Genomic DNA, 12,931 nt, shown 5'->3' with positions numbered 1-12,931 from the left:
AGATGTGGAGACCAGGGAACCTGCTACTTAGCTGTGGTCGAAGAGCTTTAAAACAGGGAGTTCCCTGCATCTGAAGGAGGCTGCGGGATAGGAAAAGCAGGGCTCAGCCTTGGGACATCTAGCACAAAGAGGCAGGCAGGCAATGTGGAGGATAGGATCAAAACCTGTCCCAGTCATGACCCATCCTGCAGCCATTTCATGTGACCCCCGAGTCGGGGAAAGGTAGCGAAAAGCCATTGTGAATCAGTGAGGCTGTGACCAAAATAATAGTACTTCCTGGTGGAGTTCTGAAATCAGTACATAGTACTGAAACATTGGGGTGCTTTAACACGTAAAAGAGACTAGAGGTCTGTTTGGGCAGGGAGCTGGGAGTATTTCTTGCAATCCTTTGTCTAATTTGCTCACCAAATCCAGAATATCAGAGGTCTTTCCTCCCTTGAAACTGGAAGGCCGTGGTTCGGGGATCCATTAAAAAAAAAAAAAAAGACAGTCAAGTTAAGGAAACTGTTGCCCTGAGACAAGGAGTAGAATAAACACATAATTTTGTTTAAGAAGGTCTTCATGTTCCAATAGAGGTGTTCAAACAACTCCAGAGGGGTGTTCAGTGCCAGGATGGAGGTGTGTGTGTGCAGAGTGCTGTGGGAGCTCAGGAGTGGGCGGCTGGAGGCATAAGAGCCTCAGAGGTGATGACATTATAGCTGCGTCTCAGGATGTACAGGGCAGCTAGAGAGGGCCGGGAAGCACGTTCTGGGCGGAGAGGCACCTCCAGCCTGGTGCCTCATAACTGGACATCCCCAGCGACTGTCCTGGCCTCTCCTCTGATCTCGGCCCGGGCCCTGGCCTGGCTGGGCCTCGTTCCATATGTCCGTGGGGCTGGAGTGGAGTTGTTGGTCCCTGCCACCAGGGACCCAGCTCTGGCGATAACTGCTCCTTTAGCTGACTTAATCAGAGCTCTGACACAGTTTTCACTTCCTCCTTTTCTACGCATTAACTGCAGTCTATTAATTAGTGCTGTCGGACACCACACTCCCATAAACCACCTTCACTAACCGAGCTCCCCTCCAGCTTTTGCTAACTATGCACTGCTCCTCAGTGTAGCTGCCCCTCCCTGAGAGGTGATTGCACATCTTGGCTGTGCAGACCCCCCGCCCCAGCTACCCAAGTGGCCACTATTTGGCCAGATGCTTCTTGATTAGCTCTTAACTTCTCCCTTCCCTTCTTCACTCCCTGTCTTCCCCCTGACATTGCTGGGGCCTGGCACTGGCTTGGGGTTAACATCCCTCTCGACAGGGAGCTCTCTTCTCGCGCTGCTCCAGGTCGTGAAGTGCAGTGCTGTGGGCCCGGAGGGACTGAGCCCATCGCTTCTCCTGACCCAGTGCACTCTCCCATCAAGACCCCAATCAGCGTGTTGCAGATCATTTGACCTTATTATAGATCAGAGATCACAGACTTTGATATATGCTACCTTTTAAACCCTCAGCAACGATGGCTGCTCCCCTTATGTTTTCTTAGCTTTCATATAAAATACCAGATGTTCAAAGCCCTGCATCTTTTTACCCCCTTATATCGGCCCAGACTCCTTACTCTCATTCCCTCAATCTTTCCACAAACCAGCTCTCAGCCATGATCACTCCAGTGCTCCAGTTCTCTGTTCTGGGGAAGTATTTCTTTCTCTCTTGGGTTTGATTCTTTTTTTTTTAAGTTTACTTATTTTTAGTAATAAAAGCCAACGTGGGGCTTGAACTCACAACCCCAAGATCTGGTTGCATGTTCTTCTGAGTCAGCCAGGAGCCCTGTGGGTTTGATTCTTGACTCCTTTCCTCTGGGATCCTCCTCCCCCCAACAGACTCATACACACATACTCCTTTGCTTAAGCTAAGTAAGGCTGGGGAATGGGGAGGAAGTGTTTCCTTCTTTAGTACTAGCCGGCTGGGCTGCGACTGGGCTGCATTTGAAACTGCCGGGGAGGCTGCTGAGCCATTGGCAGAGGGAACTGCAGTCTACCGCAGAGATGGGGACAGCCCTACCAGCCACTGAGATCTGTGTCAGGTGCCTTGCTAAACACATACATCCCATGTGGTTCCAGCCCTCTTATCACATAGACCCCATTCTCCAGATGAGGAAAGTGAGGCAGGATCCTTAAGAAACTTGCCCAAGTTCACACAGCTGCATAACTGCCTGAGCCTATATTTAAATGTTTTCAACCCTTTCAACCCCTATTATACCTTCATGTATTTTTTTTTTTTTTTTTAATTTAAACTATGGTGCACAGAAACCTTTAAGTCAAAGTGATTTTGTTTGGAAAGTGGAAGTCTCTGGATAATTCTCCAGCCTTCTCCTCCTCTCCCCTCAGTCCAAAGTCCGAGGAGCCTAAATGTGTTCCAGAGCTTGGCCCCTTCCTGGGCTCTCCCTTCAGCCTTGCACAGTGTGGTCCCAGTGTGTCCTCTTTACAGCCCCGAGGTAGCAGTGGGGGCGGGAAGTGGAGAGGGGCTTCCTGCCAGCCAATGGGGGAGCAACAGCCCAGGCTCTGTGCTCACATCATCTGCTCCTGCTAAGACAATCATCAACATAAAAGGCTAATTGTATTAATCACCAAGGCACCCCCTCCCTTTTGGGAGAATTATGAATTGCAATTGCAGATGGCTCCACTGATTGAAGGCAGTGCTCAGCAGGGAGAAGGGCCAGATCAGATTACACACCATTAATTAAAAACTTCCCCTGACAAACAGGAGGAAGGGCGGGCACACCAAGGGTCTGCCTGGTTGGGTCTCTGTCCTCCCCATGGTCCTGCCCCCCATCCAGACCTAGGGGCCGGGACTGTGAAGCTTCTTTGCCCCTGGCTGGAACCTCTGAATTTGGCTCCCTGAGGGCCAGCCCTTCCCTCATCCAAACAGATGGCTGGCTGTCCTATTAAAGGGCTCCAGAGAAGGAGAAACTAACCTTTGGTTACTCATTCCTGTGTCTAACTTTGGATGCTCTTCAGATTCTAACCTATTTCCTCACTTTTCATGAAGCTTGTGTCTTCTTGCTCTAGTCTGTTCTGACAGAGCACAGCTCTAAAGATCTAGTTGTGAAATTAGCCCCCAGCTCTCTCTCCAAGCAGATCCCCTTACGTTTTTGGCCTGGAAGTTCCTGAGACAGAGGTTACACAGTCTGCTCTGGAGTAGTTGGGTTGGGGGGCGGGGGGGGGGGGGGGTGGGGGCTCAAGTGTGGGTGTGCATTCTCGTCCAGCTGCCCCTCCCTTGGAGCATAGGCATCCTCAGCTGCTCTCATCCCGGCTCATCTGAACTTGTAACTCCTGAATTCTCCTCTTGATCAATTACTGCCTCCCCTCCTTCCCCAGTCGCCCGGCCTCAGTCATTCATTCATCAAACTTTTATTGAGCACCCAGTGTGTGCTCCGCTCTGGGGACGCGGAGACGATTTGTCTAGGAGCTTCAGAGCCCACACTGCAGGAGCTCCACCCCTCCTGCCCTCTTCAACCTTCTAGTTCTTGTTTCCTTCCCTCCTCTGGCTGCAGCTCAGATAAGCCCCCCTGGAGCTCTATTTTGGAGAATTCTAAGCTGGAGCTGGGGAGACCTTAGGGGGCTGTGGTACTGAGCTGGGTGACCTTTAGCAAGTCAATTACATCCTCTATACGCGCATGTGCGCGCACACACACACACACACACACACACACACACACACCCAGCTGTCCCTGCTTATGAAAGGGCACGAGAAGCCTCTGGGCTCTGAGAGATTGTGAAGATGGATGAGTGGGGCCCGGCTTGGAGAGATGTGAATAGTATTCTGCACTGACAATATTATAGAACGCTGAACACGGCCGCTGTGGCCACGAGCACTTGGGGACTCAGCTCTTGTTCTGTCACCCTGCCCTTGAAAGACTTTGGTAGCCCCTCCCATCCCCAGCGCCTTTGGAGACATCGTGGAAAAGGACCTATCTTTTTTATGGATTTGGTTGCTGTATCTCAGGGTACCATGGTGATGAGCACCATAGAGATGAGAAGAACTGACTTTTATTGGCTTGTCTCTTTGTTCCGGTGTCCCCCCTCACCCCCCCTCCACACACACACACAAAGCTCCCAGGTCAGCAGACCCAGGAGAGAAGGAGGCAGGGCCCCGTGTAAGTGGAACAGATGAAAGGAGAAAAATGTACTCTCTTTTCCCTCCCTCTCAATCATCCCCCCATCTCTCTTCTTTCTTCCTCCCTCCCATTACCAAAAGCAATTGTATTCAAACCCGATAATTACAGTAACAGCTACAATAATCATCATTTATTGTTTGTTTTTTAAGCATTTTAACTTCCAAAAACATTTTCCAATCTCTTGTTTTCACAGCAGGCCCTGGGGGAGGACTATGCCCATTTTATAGCTGGGGAAGCCGAGATCCAGGTAGGACCCCAAGTCATGGGGAGAGTATGTTTACAGCAGCTTGTAAATATTAGCAAACCAATTGAGACCTAGGAGTCCTTCAGAGGCACTGAAGGCAAATCTTGGTTTCTTGGGTCATTCCTGAGTTCTTACCATCCTTGGACTTAATAGCTTTTTGAGGATCTTGGTAGAACTGAGAATGAGGCTGGAGACAGCTTGTGGCCCAGGTCATGGGCTGGGGGCTGGGATAGGGACTTCCCCCCTCTCTGGATTGCTCCCATGAATGGGGATGGGGGATGGAAGCTGGGCAAACACCTGGAAAAGGCCTGTTTGGCCCAAACCTCCCTTGCCTATATGCTGCCCCTCTGCCAGCCCTAGAAAAGGCTCCTCTTTGTGTCAGCGCTTCCCAAGGATGGGGTCCTCTCCTGAGCATTTGGAGGTGTGAGGAATGAAGATCTATTGGAAGGGCTGTCTCTATCCTCAGGAAGCCCCCACACTGAGGGCAGGTCCCTAGCCCCCAAACCATACCCAAGAGCAGAGATATACCTTTGAGGAGCTCAGAGACTGTCCTGGGGCCTGATTCTTCTGGGAAGTCTGGCTCTCCCCCCCCAAGGGTGGGGTGAGAAGTTGGGGCTCCCCGAGGTCTCTACATCTCTTAGTGTCTAAGCTGAGTGGCTGTCTGGGCTCCAATACCCAAGACAAGGGGGTCTGGAGGCCCAGGATGCCCACTAGAGTCCAGATGGATGAGAGAAGGGGAAGACAGTCATGAATTCCCCTGCCTCCTTCTGCTCTGTCCCATTAAGAGATGTAGGAGGAGGAAACTGAACAGATTTGCTCCCCAGATTCTTTCTATCCAGAAATATAATGCCAGGGATAGGGAGTGGCATTCCCTGCCCACCCTGTTAGGACAAGAGGCCAAGCCTCCCCGTCTTTCCTGCCCTCATCCACCCCCAACCTCGCTTTCCTTGTAAAACCTGAAGTCTAGTTCTACGAGGCATGCTACCCACCTAAAGGGCGCCTCTCAGAAGCCGGAAGGTGGAGGCCAAGTTCTATACCACCTGACATGCATTCCCCATTTCAGTATCCCCTGAACTGCACTGGGATTCTTTCTTCTCGGGCTCCACCCCTGTCATTTTCTCTACTTCTTCAGTGCCCATGAGGATGACCAGTCGCTGGGCCATGGTTCTGGTGTCAGGGAACAGGATAAAGTTGTAGATCAGCGAAGCCAGGACAGCTCCTGTCAGGGGTCCCACCCAGAATATCTGCAAAAGCAGAGAGAAGTAGGTGCCCCAGTCAGGAGCTATGAGGATCATAGGGTAGCTTTGGGATCCCTGCCCGCCTCCCCTAGTGTTGGCTCCATCGTCCGGGACCCCTCGAGTTGCTGCAAGTTGACAAAATTGAGAAGCAGGTGTTCTGCCTTTCAGGTCCCTGCAGGTGAGGTGACCTTGCCTTCAATAGGGTGGGCCCAGTCTCCTCACCACCCTGTTTCCCTCCTCTCCCCTCCCGTGTTCCAACCAGAAGCCCTGGCTAGTGCTGTTCCTGTCTCTGCTGGTGTGTGTGTCTATTTCTGTTTGTCTTTTTCTTTATCCAAGTTTGGAAACTGGTCCAGCTGGAGAAAGTGAATAAGGAAACAGCCAGGACTTAAGGCCTGGGCCAAGGCTGCATCTCCTGTCCTGGCCCATTTATGGACATTCCACTGGGTACTCTGTGCTATTGAAGCTGGAAAGACAGGAAATACAAGCCAGGATACTTGCTTTTGTCTTCTGAGCTTAGGGAAACCTCCTCTGGGGGTCAAGATGGCCTGTGGTAGGGGGCCTTGTCTCCCCAAGTCCCTGTGGACCCAGCGCTGGTGAAAGCCACAATCCCTATCTCCCCTGCTCAGGCTCTCCCCACCTAATGGCTGCCAGTACAGGCTCTCACCCAGTGGACCGTGAACTTCCCAACGACGATGGCGGGGCCGAAGGAGCGGGCCGGGTTCATGGAGCAGCCGGTGAAGTAGATCTGGAGGGGCAAGTGGAGGTTTGTGGTGTGAGGAGGCTTAAAGCAGGCCTGGGAGGGCACAGCCTCCTCTGCCCTGGCTTAGAGCCCCGGCACCCGCCTTGGGCACTGCCGTATCCTGGGCCCGGACTGTGGGAACACAGTCTCGGCCCAACGCATTAGGGGCTCAGGGAGGGACACTTCCTGGCCTTCAGGGCCTCTGCAATCTCCCCAAGGAGGGATCAGTGTGTGCATACACACAGTGCCCTCTTTGCCTCTTACCCCAATGAGATGGCCCAATGCCACAGAGATCCCAATCACGATAGCTGGGGAGCCCGATGCTTGACGGTTGTTGGTGGAAGCAAAAACACAGAGCACCAACTGCAGGGTCAGAACCAGCTCCACTGCCACGGCCTGGCCAGTTGAAACGTTGCTCTGGACCTGGGTGAGGAGGAGGCTACGCTGGAGGCGAAGGGGGCTCTGCCAGGGGCTGGCGACCCCATTGGACCTCATTGCCTCACTGTGAGGAGGTGATGCCTCACCACCACCAAGTCCAGGACTTAAGGAGATGAAGGATCGGGGACAGCTGTGCAGTAGAGTTCGGGTCAGCCCTGGACATTTGCTGCCTGCAGAAACGCGTGGCACCCCCTCCTAGCCCACCGGTTTGTTGAGGCCAGTAGCTGGCGACAGGCTCAGGACTGGTGGGGAAGGGAAGGCTCAGAGCAGCTGGGGTGCATGTTTTCAAGCAGCCTGGGAGGAGACCGTGGGTAGGAGTGGAAGGAGGAGACTTGGGGAAGTAGGTGGAAGGATAGATGATTAGGGGAATCTGGAGGAGTGAGGCCTCAGGGTGCTGAGGAAGGAGGAACATGGGAACACAGAGGAGCAGGGCACATGGGGCGGACCTGGAGAGAAGAAGGGCATGCCAGGTCTCCTGCATTACCCACAGCCCTCCCCCCCCCCCCTTGCTACCCTGCCTCTTAAATGCCTGGTCCTTCCCTGACTCTTACTCCTTAGTTGCGGCTTCTCTCTGTTCTACCTGTTCCTCGTACCATAACCCCACTCCTGCTCTGCCTGCACTAAGGCCACAGTCTGGTTCCCCTGGGTCCCAGGGCCCAGCCCAGAGCAGGTAAGGAGCACGTGGTCAAGTTATCTCACCTCCCTGTCCCCTCTCCTCAGGCCTGGTCCTCCACCCTTACCACCTGTGTGGGCATCCCTTTTCTGGCCCTGCCGGGTGACCCTCCCTGCACCTACCATGTTAATCCCAAGGGTCTCTTGGATGTCTCCTGGTATGACCGCATAAAGCACTGAGGCCCCCACAATGGCCCCCGTCAGCTGAGCAGCCACATAGGCCACGGCACGGGGCAGGGAGATTTGGGAGCTCACGAGGAAGGCCAGCGTCACAGCAGGGTTGATGTGGGCCCCACTGGCCTTCCAGGTGACCTGCACAGCCACGGCCGTGACCAGGTTGAAGGTGATGGCGGTCTGTAGCATGGTGGGACGCGCCGAGGGCCAGGGCAGACTGGAGCCCACACCGAAGAACACGTACAGCCCTGTGGCCAGGAACTCAGCAAACAGCTCCTTGCTGATAGCTCTCCAGAGCTGGCCCAGCAGCATCCTGGCCGAGCCTCACCCGCCTGGCCACACGGTGTCCTGGTCCTGCTGCTTCGGCTGCCGCCTCTACTCCTGGGGCCTCTTGCCTCTGATCTTCGCTGTCTCCTGGGGTCTCTTGCCTCTGGCCTGCTCTGGCTGTCTCACTGTGTTGAGGCTCCTCTGGCCCCCGCCTGGTCAGACTGTGCAGGGAGCAGGCGCACAGGATTATGTGCGTCTGGGTGGGTGGGAGGTGCGGGGCTCATATAAGGAGTGGTGCTCACACGCTTGCCCCACCCTGAGCTCACCTGACAGCTGGGGGAGGGGGGCCGCCTCCAGGTGCTGAGCTGGAACCTCCAGGTTTCCAAGCTGGACGGGCCTCACTCTGCTGCAGGCACAGGCCTGGCCCGAGGGTGGCAGGTACAGGAGTCATGGTGGGCATGGGATTCCAGGGTGCTCACATCCCGATGTCAGCTCAGAGGCAGCAAGCTCGCCAGGTCCCCAAGTCCAAGGCCTGCTTCAGAGGCTCCTGTTGTCCCGGTCCCCTCTGCCTGCAGGCTCTGCCTCCAGATGGGCTCACACTATTCTATGCCCCATAAACCCAGATGTGAAATGAAGCTCTTTCCCACCCAAACCCCTACTCGTAGAAAGCAGATGTGAATAGAGTCAACTTTACTAAGGACACGGGCCTGTGCGGGTGCAGAGGGGACAGAGGGAGGAGGGGTTTATTCCACAGCTAATGAGACGACACGCATGGCAGTGGAGGCTTTCCCCTGCCAGCTGGGAATTTCCACTGGTCCTTCACTGCATTGTCCGTGCCCCTTTCTGTCTCCCTTGCCCACCCCCTCCCTTTCGCCCCTTTCCCCTCCACTGTCTGCTCTCCTCCTTCTCAGGGGCCTGAACAATTCTGCTCAAGCCTCTCACAGGGCAGCCGAACCCTTTTTGTGGCAATGCTGGCCCTGAGGTCACCCATGCCCTAGGCTCTTCCCTTTTAACCCCAGCAGCATGTCGAGGTATTTTCTCAAACAAAGGTGCTCCTTCTGTCCCTAAGAAGAATCGGTGTGGCTGTTAAGATAACAGTTTTCATCTTTTAACCACACAGTGTGCCCTGACCTTGCCCCTGGCCAAATCTCCCTGCTCAGTTGATATCCCCCCGGTTGTCCATAGGCTCCTCAAATGCAGCCTGTCTCAGAAGGAGACCCTCATCTCTCTCTGTGCCCACCCCCCCCCCCCAAATGCACTATTCCTGTTTTCTCCAGCTCTGTTGGGGGCACCTGGGAAGCATCCTTGACCCTCCTCTCCCTCCTGCCCCCAACCAATAGTGGCATCAAATCCTGCTGATTTCGAATCCTAAATATTTCTCGACTCTGCCCTCTTTTTGCCACCCCTGCTGCCCTGCGGCCTTTAACCATTCTCTCTGTCTGCTCCCTCACTCAGCTCCAATCAATTATCCACACTGCAGCCTGAGTGATCTTTCTAAAATGCAAATCTGATCCTGCTGTTCCTCTGCTAAAATCCTTTCAAAGTGTCCCTCGTGCCTGGCCTACAAGGTCCTCTGGGATCCTGCTCCTCCTACCTCACCTCTCCCCGCTCCCTGCTTTGTCCTTTACCCGGTGGCCTCACCAAAGGGCCAGTGGTTCTGGAACACTCCGCTGCTGGTCTTTCCTTGGCGGATGCCCTGTCTTCTTCTCAGAGAGCCCTTCCTACGTCCTTTGCTTGGGTAACTCCTAACTCATCCCTAAGGCTCAACTTCAGCGTCACCTCCTTTCCTGGGTGAGGGAGGACCCCTCTGCATACTCCCACCACACCTGGGCATTTTCATACACTCCAGTCACCACAGAGTGCTGTCATGGTGTTAATGTGCCTCCTTAATGAGGCAGTGAGTCCCTCAGGGAGCAGGAGCCAAATCTCGCTCATCCCCACATACAGTGCTGCGCACAGGGATTAGCCATAGTTGGTGCTCAGTAAATATTTGTTGAGTGAACAAATGGACGAATAAAAGCTTCCTGACCTCCTGGAGGCAGGTGACTTTCATATCTACTTCATCTCAGCCAGCTTATTCTTACGGCCCCATACCTGTCTCACCTGGGATCGAACCCTCTGAAATCTTGCAGGGGAACATCCAGCTCTAATTATAGGTTCTGTCCATCCACCCTCTCCCATCTCAGTCCCTGTAAAATGCCTCCCTCATTCCCTCTCTGTGCTTCCAGCCTTCCTGGCCTCACCGCCCCCCCCCCCCCCCCCCGCCGGATCCCCAGGTGGTCAGCGCCCCACCGTCCTGGCTCCCTGTTCTCTTTGCCTCACCTCCTGCATCTCTCCCATTTCATTCTCCTCCACAGCTCTTTGCCTTGATCTGCACTGCTGAGCACTGCTGGAGAAACTTGCCCATCCGTGCAGACTGCTGCCATGACAAGTCCATGGTCTCTGGCCTCAGCAGGGGCCGCCGATCTGCTCAGCAATCCTTATGCCATCCTCGGTCTGCTCGCTCTCTCCCCATTCTTCTAAGGCTTACTTCCAACCTTGCCCAAGCTCTCCAAGTGCCCCCATTCCAGCTTTCTTCCAGAGGATCAGCTTGCCTCCTGTCCCGCCTGGAAAGAGACACTCGCAGGCAAGACTTCTTCCCATCCTTCCTGCCAGCCACAAACTCACCTGCCACTGCCCCGTGCCCTCACCAGCTTCCCTCGGGCCCTGAAGAAGAGGCAGCCCTTCTCTTGCGTCCAGTCGGGGGGCCCCTCCTTGTGCTCCTGGCTCCCTTTGAGTGACAGACACCCTCTCAGGGCTGGCTCCAGTCTCCTCTGGGGTTTTCACTTCTCCGTCTCCTGGATGCTTCTTGATAACAGGCCTAGAAAATCCTGTAGTAGAGAGACCATTGGCTTCTTATGCCTTTCCTCTTTGTCTCCCTTTCAAGACTTTGCTCAGGTCTAGTTCCACCCTGAAGCCTGCCCTGATATTCTCCTCCAGCCAGTGGCTACTTCTGGCTTCGACCTCCTTAGTGCCTCCCCTGTTCCAGTGCAAACTCCCATGCTTGCCTGGTATAAAAGAGGCTTTCAATAAATGCTCGAGAAATTAAGGAATGTGGCCACAGGGGTAGTGTAGGTGACATTCCTCCTTAGCTCGGTAGGTTCTCTGCCTAGGGGGCTGTCCTAGGGAAACTCAAGGGCATCTCTCTCTCTCCCTTCCTGCAGACAGGGCCTCAAAGGGCTTCCCGACACCTTACCTAGCTTCGCTTTCTGCACCTGTCCACCAAGCAGCACTAGTGCTTGTCTGTTAAGAGCCTTCGATAAGATAATACAAGCAAAAGCAATTGCACACTGCCGTGTATACCTCACCCCTGACCAATCTGTAACTTCTGTGAGCTCAGTTTCCCCGTTTTTAAATGGAGACAATTCCCACTTCCCCACGTGTCATAGGGGTAAATGTGCTGACACCAGAAGAGTGTCTCTGAGCCAGAAAATTTTGGCTGTTAGGATTGCCGTCCCCCTCACCTCTCCAGTGAGAGGGGTGTGAGGACTGAGCTGGGCTGGGAGGGGTCCTGGCTGCTGTGACAGTTCCAGGGCTAGTGGCTCCTGCTCTGGGCCCTGGAGGCTGAGAGAATCAAGTACAAGAGCAGCTCTTGTCTCCAGCTGGCCTAGAGCTGAGCCTCCTGTGGCCCTGTCTGGCCCAGAACAAGGTCCTTCAGCCCCTGAGGCCAAGTGAGCCAGGGCTTGCTCCCACGCCAGCTCCTCCCCGGACCCCGCCAGTCCTGGGCTCTACTGCTAAGCTCTGAGGTCCCTTATGCTCAGAGGCTTTTTGCCAAGGCCCCACACCTGGCTGCCTACAGATGCCTGTCAGGTGGCCGTGTGCTTTTAGCCTCCTAGAGCCCTGTCTCTGGGCGCCCCAGCCCGCTGGGGTGGCTGTGTCTGTCGGGGAGCGGGGTGTGTGTAGGTGCATGTGCACAAGGGGCAGTGTGAGCTCTGACCGAGGTCCTCTCAGCTTGGGGAATGGAGAGGGAGCAAAAGGGAGGGGAAGGAGGGACGTACTGGGAGAGCAGGGAGAACGAAAGCCCTCCAGAAAGGGAAGGGTTCAAGGCAGCTTCCCTCGCGTCGTCTCACCAATCCTCCCAAATTGTGGAGGCCTCATCCACACCTGACCGAGGAAGCTGAGGCTCGGAGAGCCAACCCTCTCCTCAACCCCTCGTCCTGTCCACCCCCCTAGACAGCCAGCCTTACGTCCTTTCTCTGCCTTTACGCTCAGCCCTCCTCCGTCTCCCCATTGTGTCCCCAAGTCCACCTTCCTACCTGGTGAAAACCAGCAGCCCCTGGGCAGAGACGGGGAGGAATCAAGGCTCTTCCCAGGTTCCATTTCTAGGTGGAGCAGAGGGTCAGGGGTGACTGAGCATGTGTGTGCTTGGGTGTGATGCACACATATGCCCCTCTGAGAACACAGGGAGCCAGGCTCCTAGATCTGGTCCTCACCAGCCCTGTGACAGAATGGAAGTGGGTTGATGTGGCTCTTTCTCTCTCTCTCTCTCTCTCTCTCTCTCTCACACACACACACACACACACACACACACACACACATACACACGCACACACAGAGCAGTCAATGCCGAGAAGACACAGCCCCTTGGGTACAAGTGAAGGTCAGCGTAGACGCGCGGGGTTACTGTGTGCGTGTTCATGTGTGCGCAGGCTTCTGTGGGCTCCGGACCCAGCCGCGCGGATCACACACCAAGGAACACAGCGCCCTCTGCTGGCCAAACAGCCCGCTGCTGCAACTTGTCCGCCCAAAGGCCTTGGACCCCTCTCGTCCTCTGGCCAGGCCAGGTGGGTGCCCCACCCACCCCTGAAGATCTGTCTCCCATAGGCCCACCGTTCACCTCCTTATGCTCCCCCTGGGGCCCATCCAGAAAAGGAACGCAGGTCGCTGCGCTGGAGGGAGAGGCCAGCCTCCCAGTCGTGTCTGTGCCTGTACCTGAGTCATGTGGGGACTAGAGGGGAAGGGATCCTCTCCCTTCTG

At 54.9% G+C, this 12,931-nt stretch overlaps 1 protein-coding gene across 1 annotated transcript; it reads right to left on the bottom strand.

The window, feature by feature from the left end:
• Positions 1-4,245: 4,245 nt before the first annotated feature.
• AQP6 (aquaporin 6) lies at positions 4,246-8,519 on the bottom strand. The gene is made up of 5 exons (XM_023257027.2): positions 8,242-8,519; positions 7,598-8,136; positions 6,629-6,787; positions 6,290-6,370; positions 4,246-5,631 (listed from the first exon to the last, which is right to left on the bottom strand). The coding sequence occupies exons 2-5, from the start codon at positions 7,958-7,960 to the stop codon at positions 5,419-5,421; spliced, it is 816 nt and encodes a 271-aa protein (XP_023112795.1). The 5' UTR covers positions 7,961-8,136; positions 8,242-8,519; the 3' UTR covers positions 4,246-5,418.
• Between the last annotated feature and the right edge of the window lie 4,412 nt (positions 8,520-12,931).

The sequence above is a fragment of the Felis catus genome, chromosome B4 (genome assembly GCF_018350175.1).
Source record: "Felis catus isolate Fca126 chromosome B4, F.catus_Fca126_mat1.0, whole genome shotgun sequence".
In the NCBI taxonomy this organism is placed as follows: Eukaryota; Metazoa; Chordata; class Mammalia; order Carnivora; family Felidae; genus Felis; species Felis catus.
Note: the sequence above shows the minus strand (reverse complement) of the source record. Positions and strands in the feature narration are given on the sequence as shown.

Bases quoted from the DNA above. Each gene is read 5' to 3' on its own strand.
- AQP6 (XM_023257027.2), bottom strand. From the start codon at position 7,960: ATGCTGCTGGGCCAGCTCTGGAGAGCTATCAGCAAGGAGCTGTTTGCT. The intron at 6,371-6,628 runs GTAAGAGGCAAA...TTGCCCCTCCAG, and splicing joins CATTGGGCCATCTCATTGGG to ATCTACTTCACCGGCTGCTC. The intron at 5,632-6,289 runs GTGAGAGCCTGT...CTGCTTTTGCAG, and splicing joins GGAAGTTCACGGTCCACTGG to ATATTCTGGGTGGGACCCCT.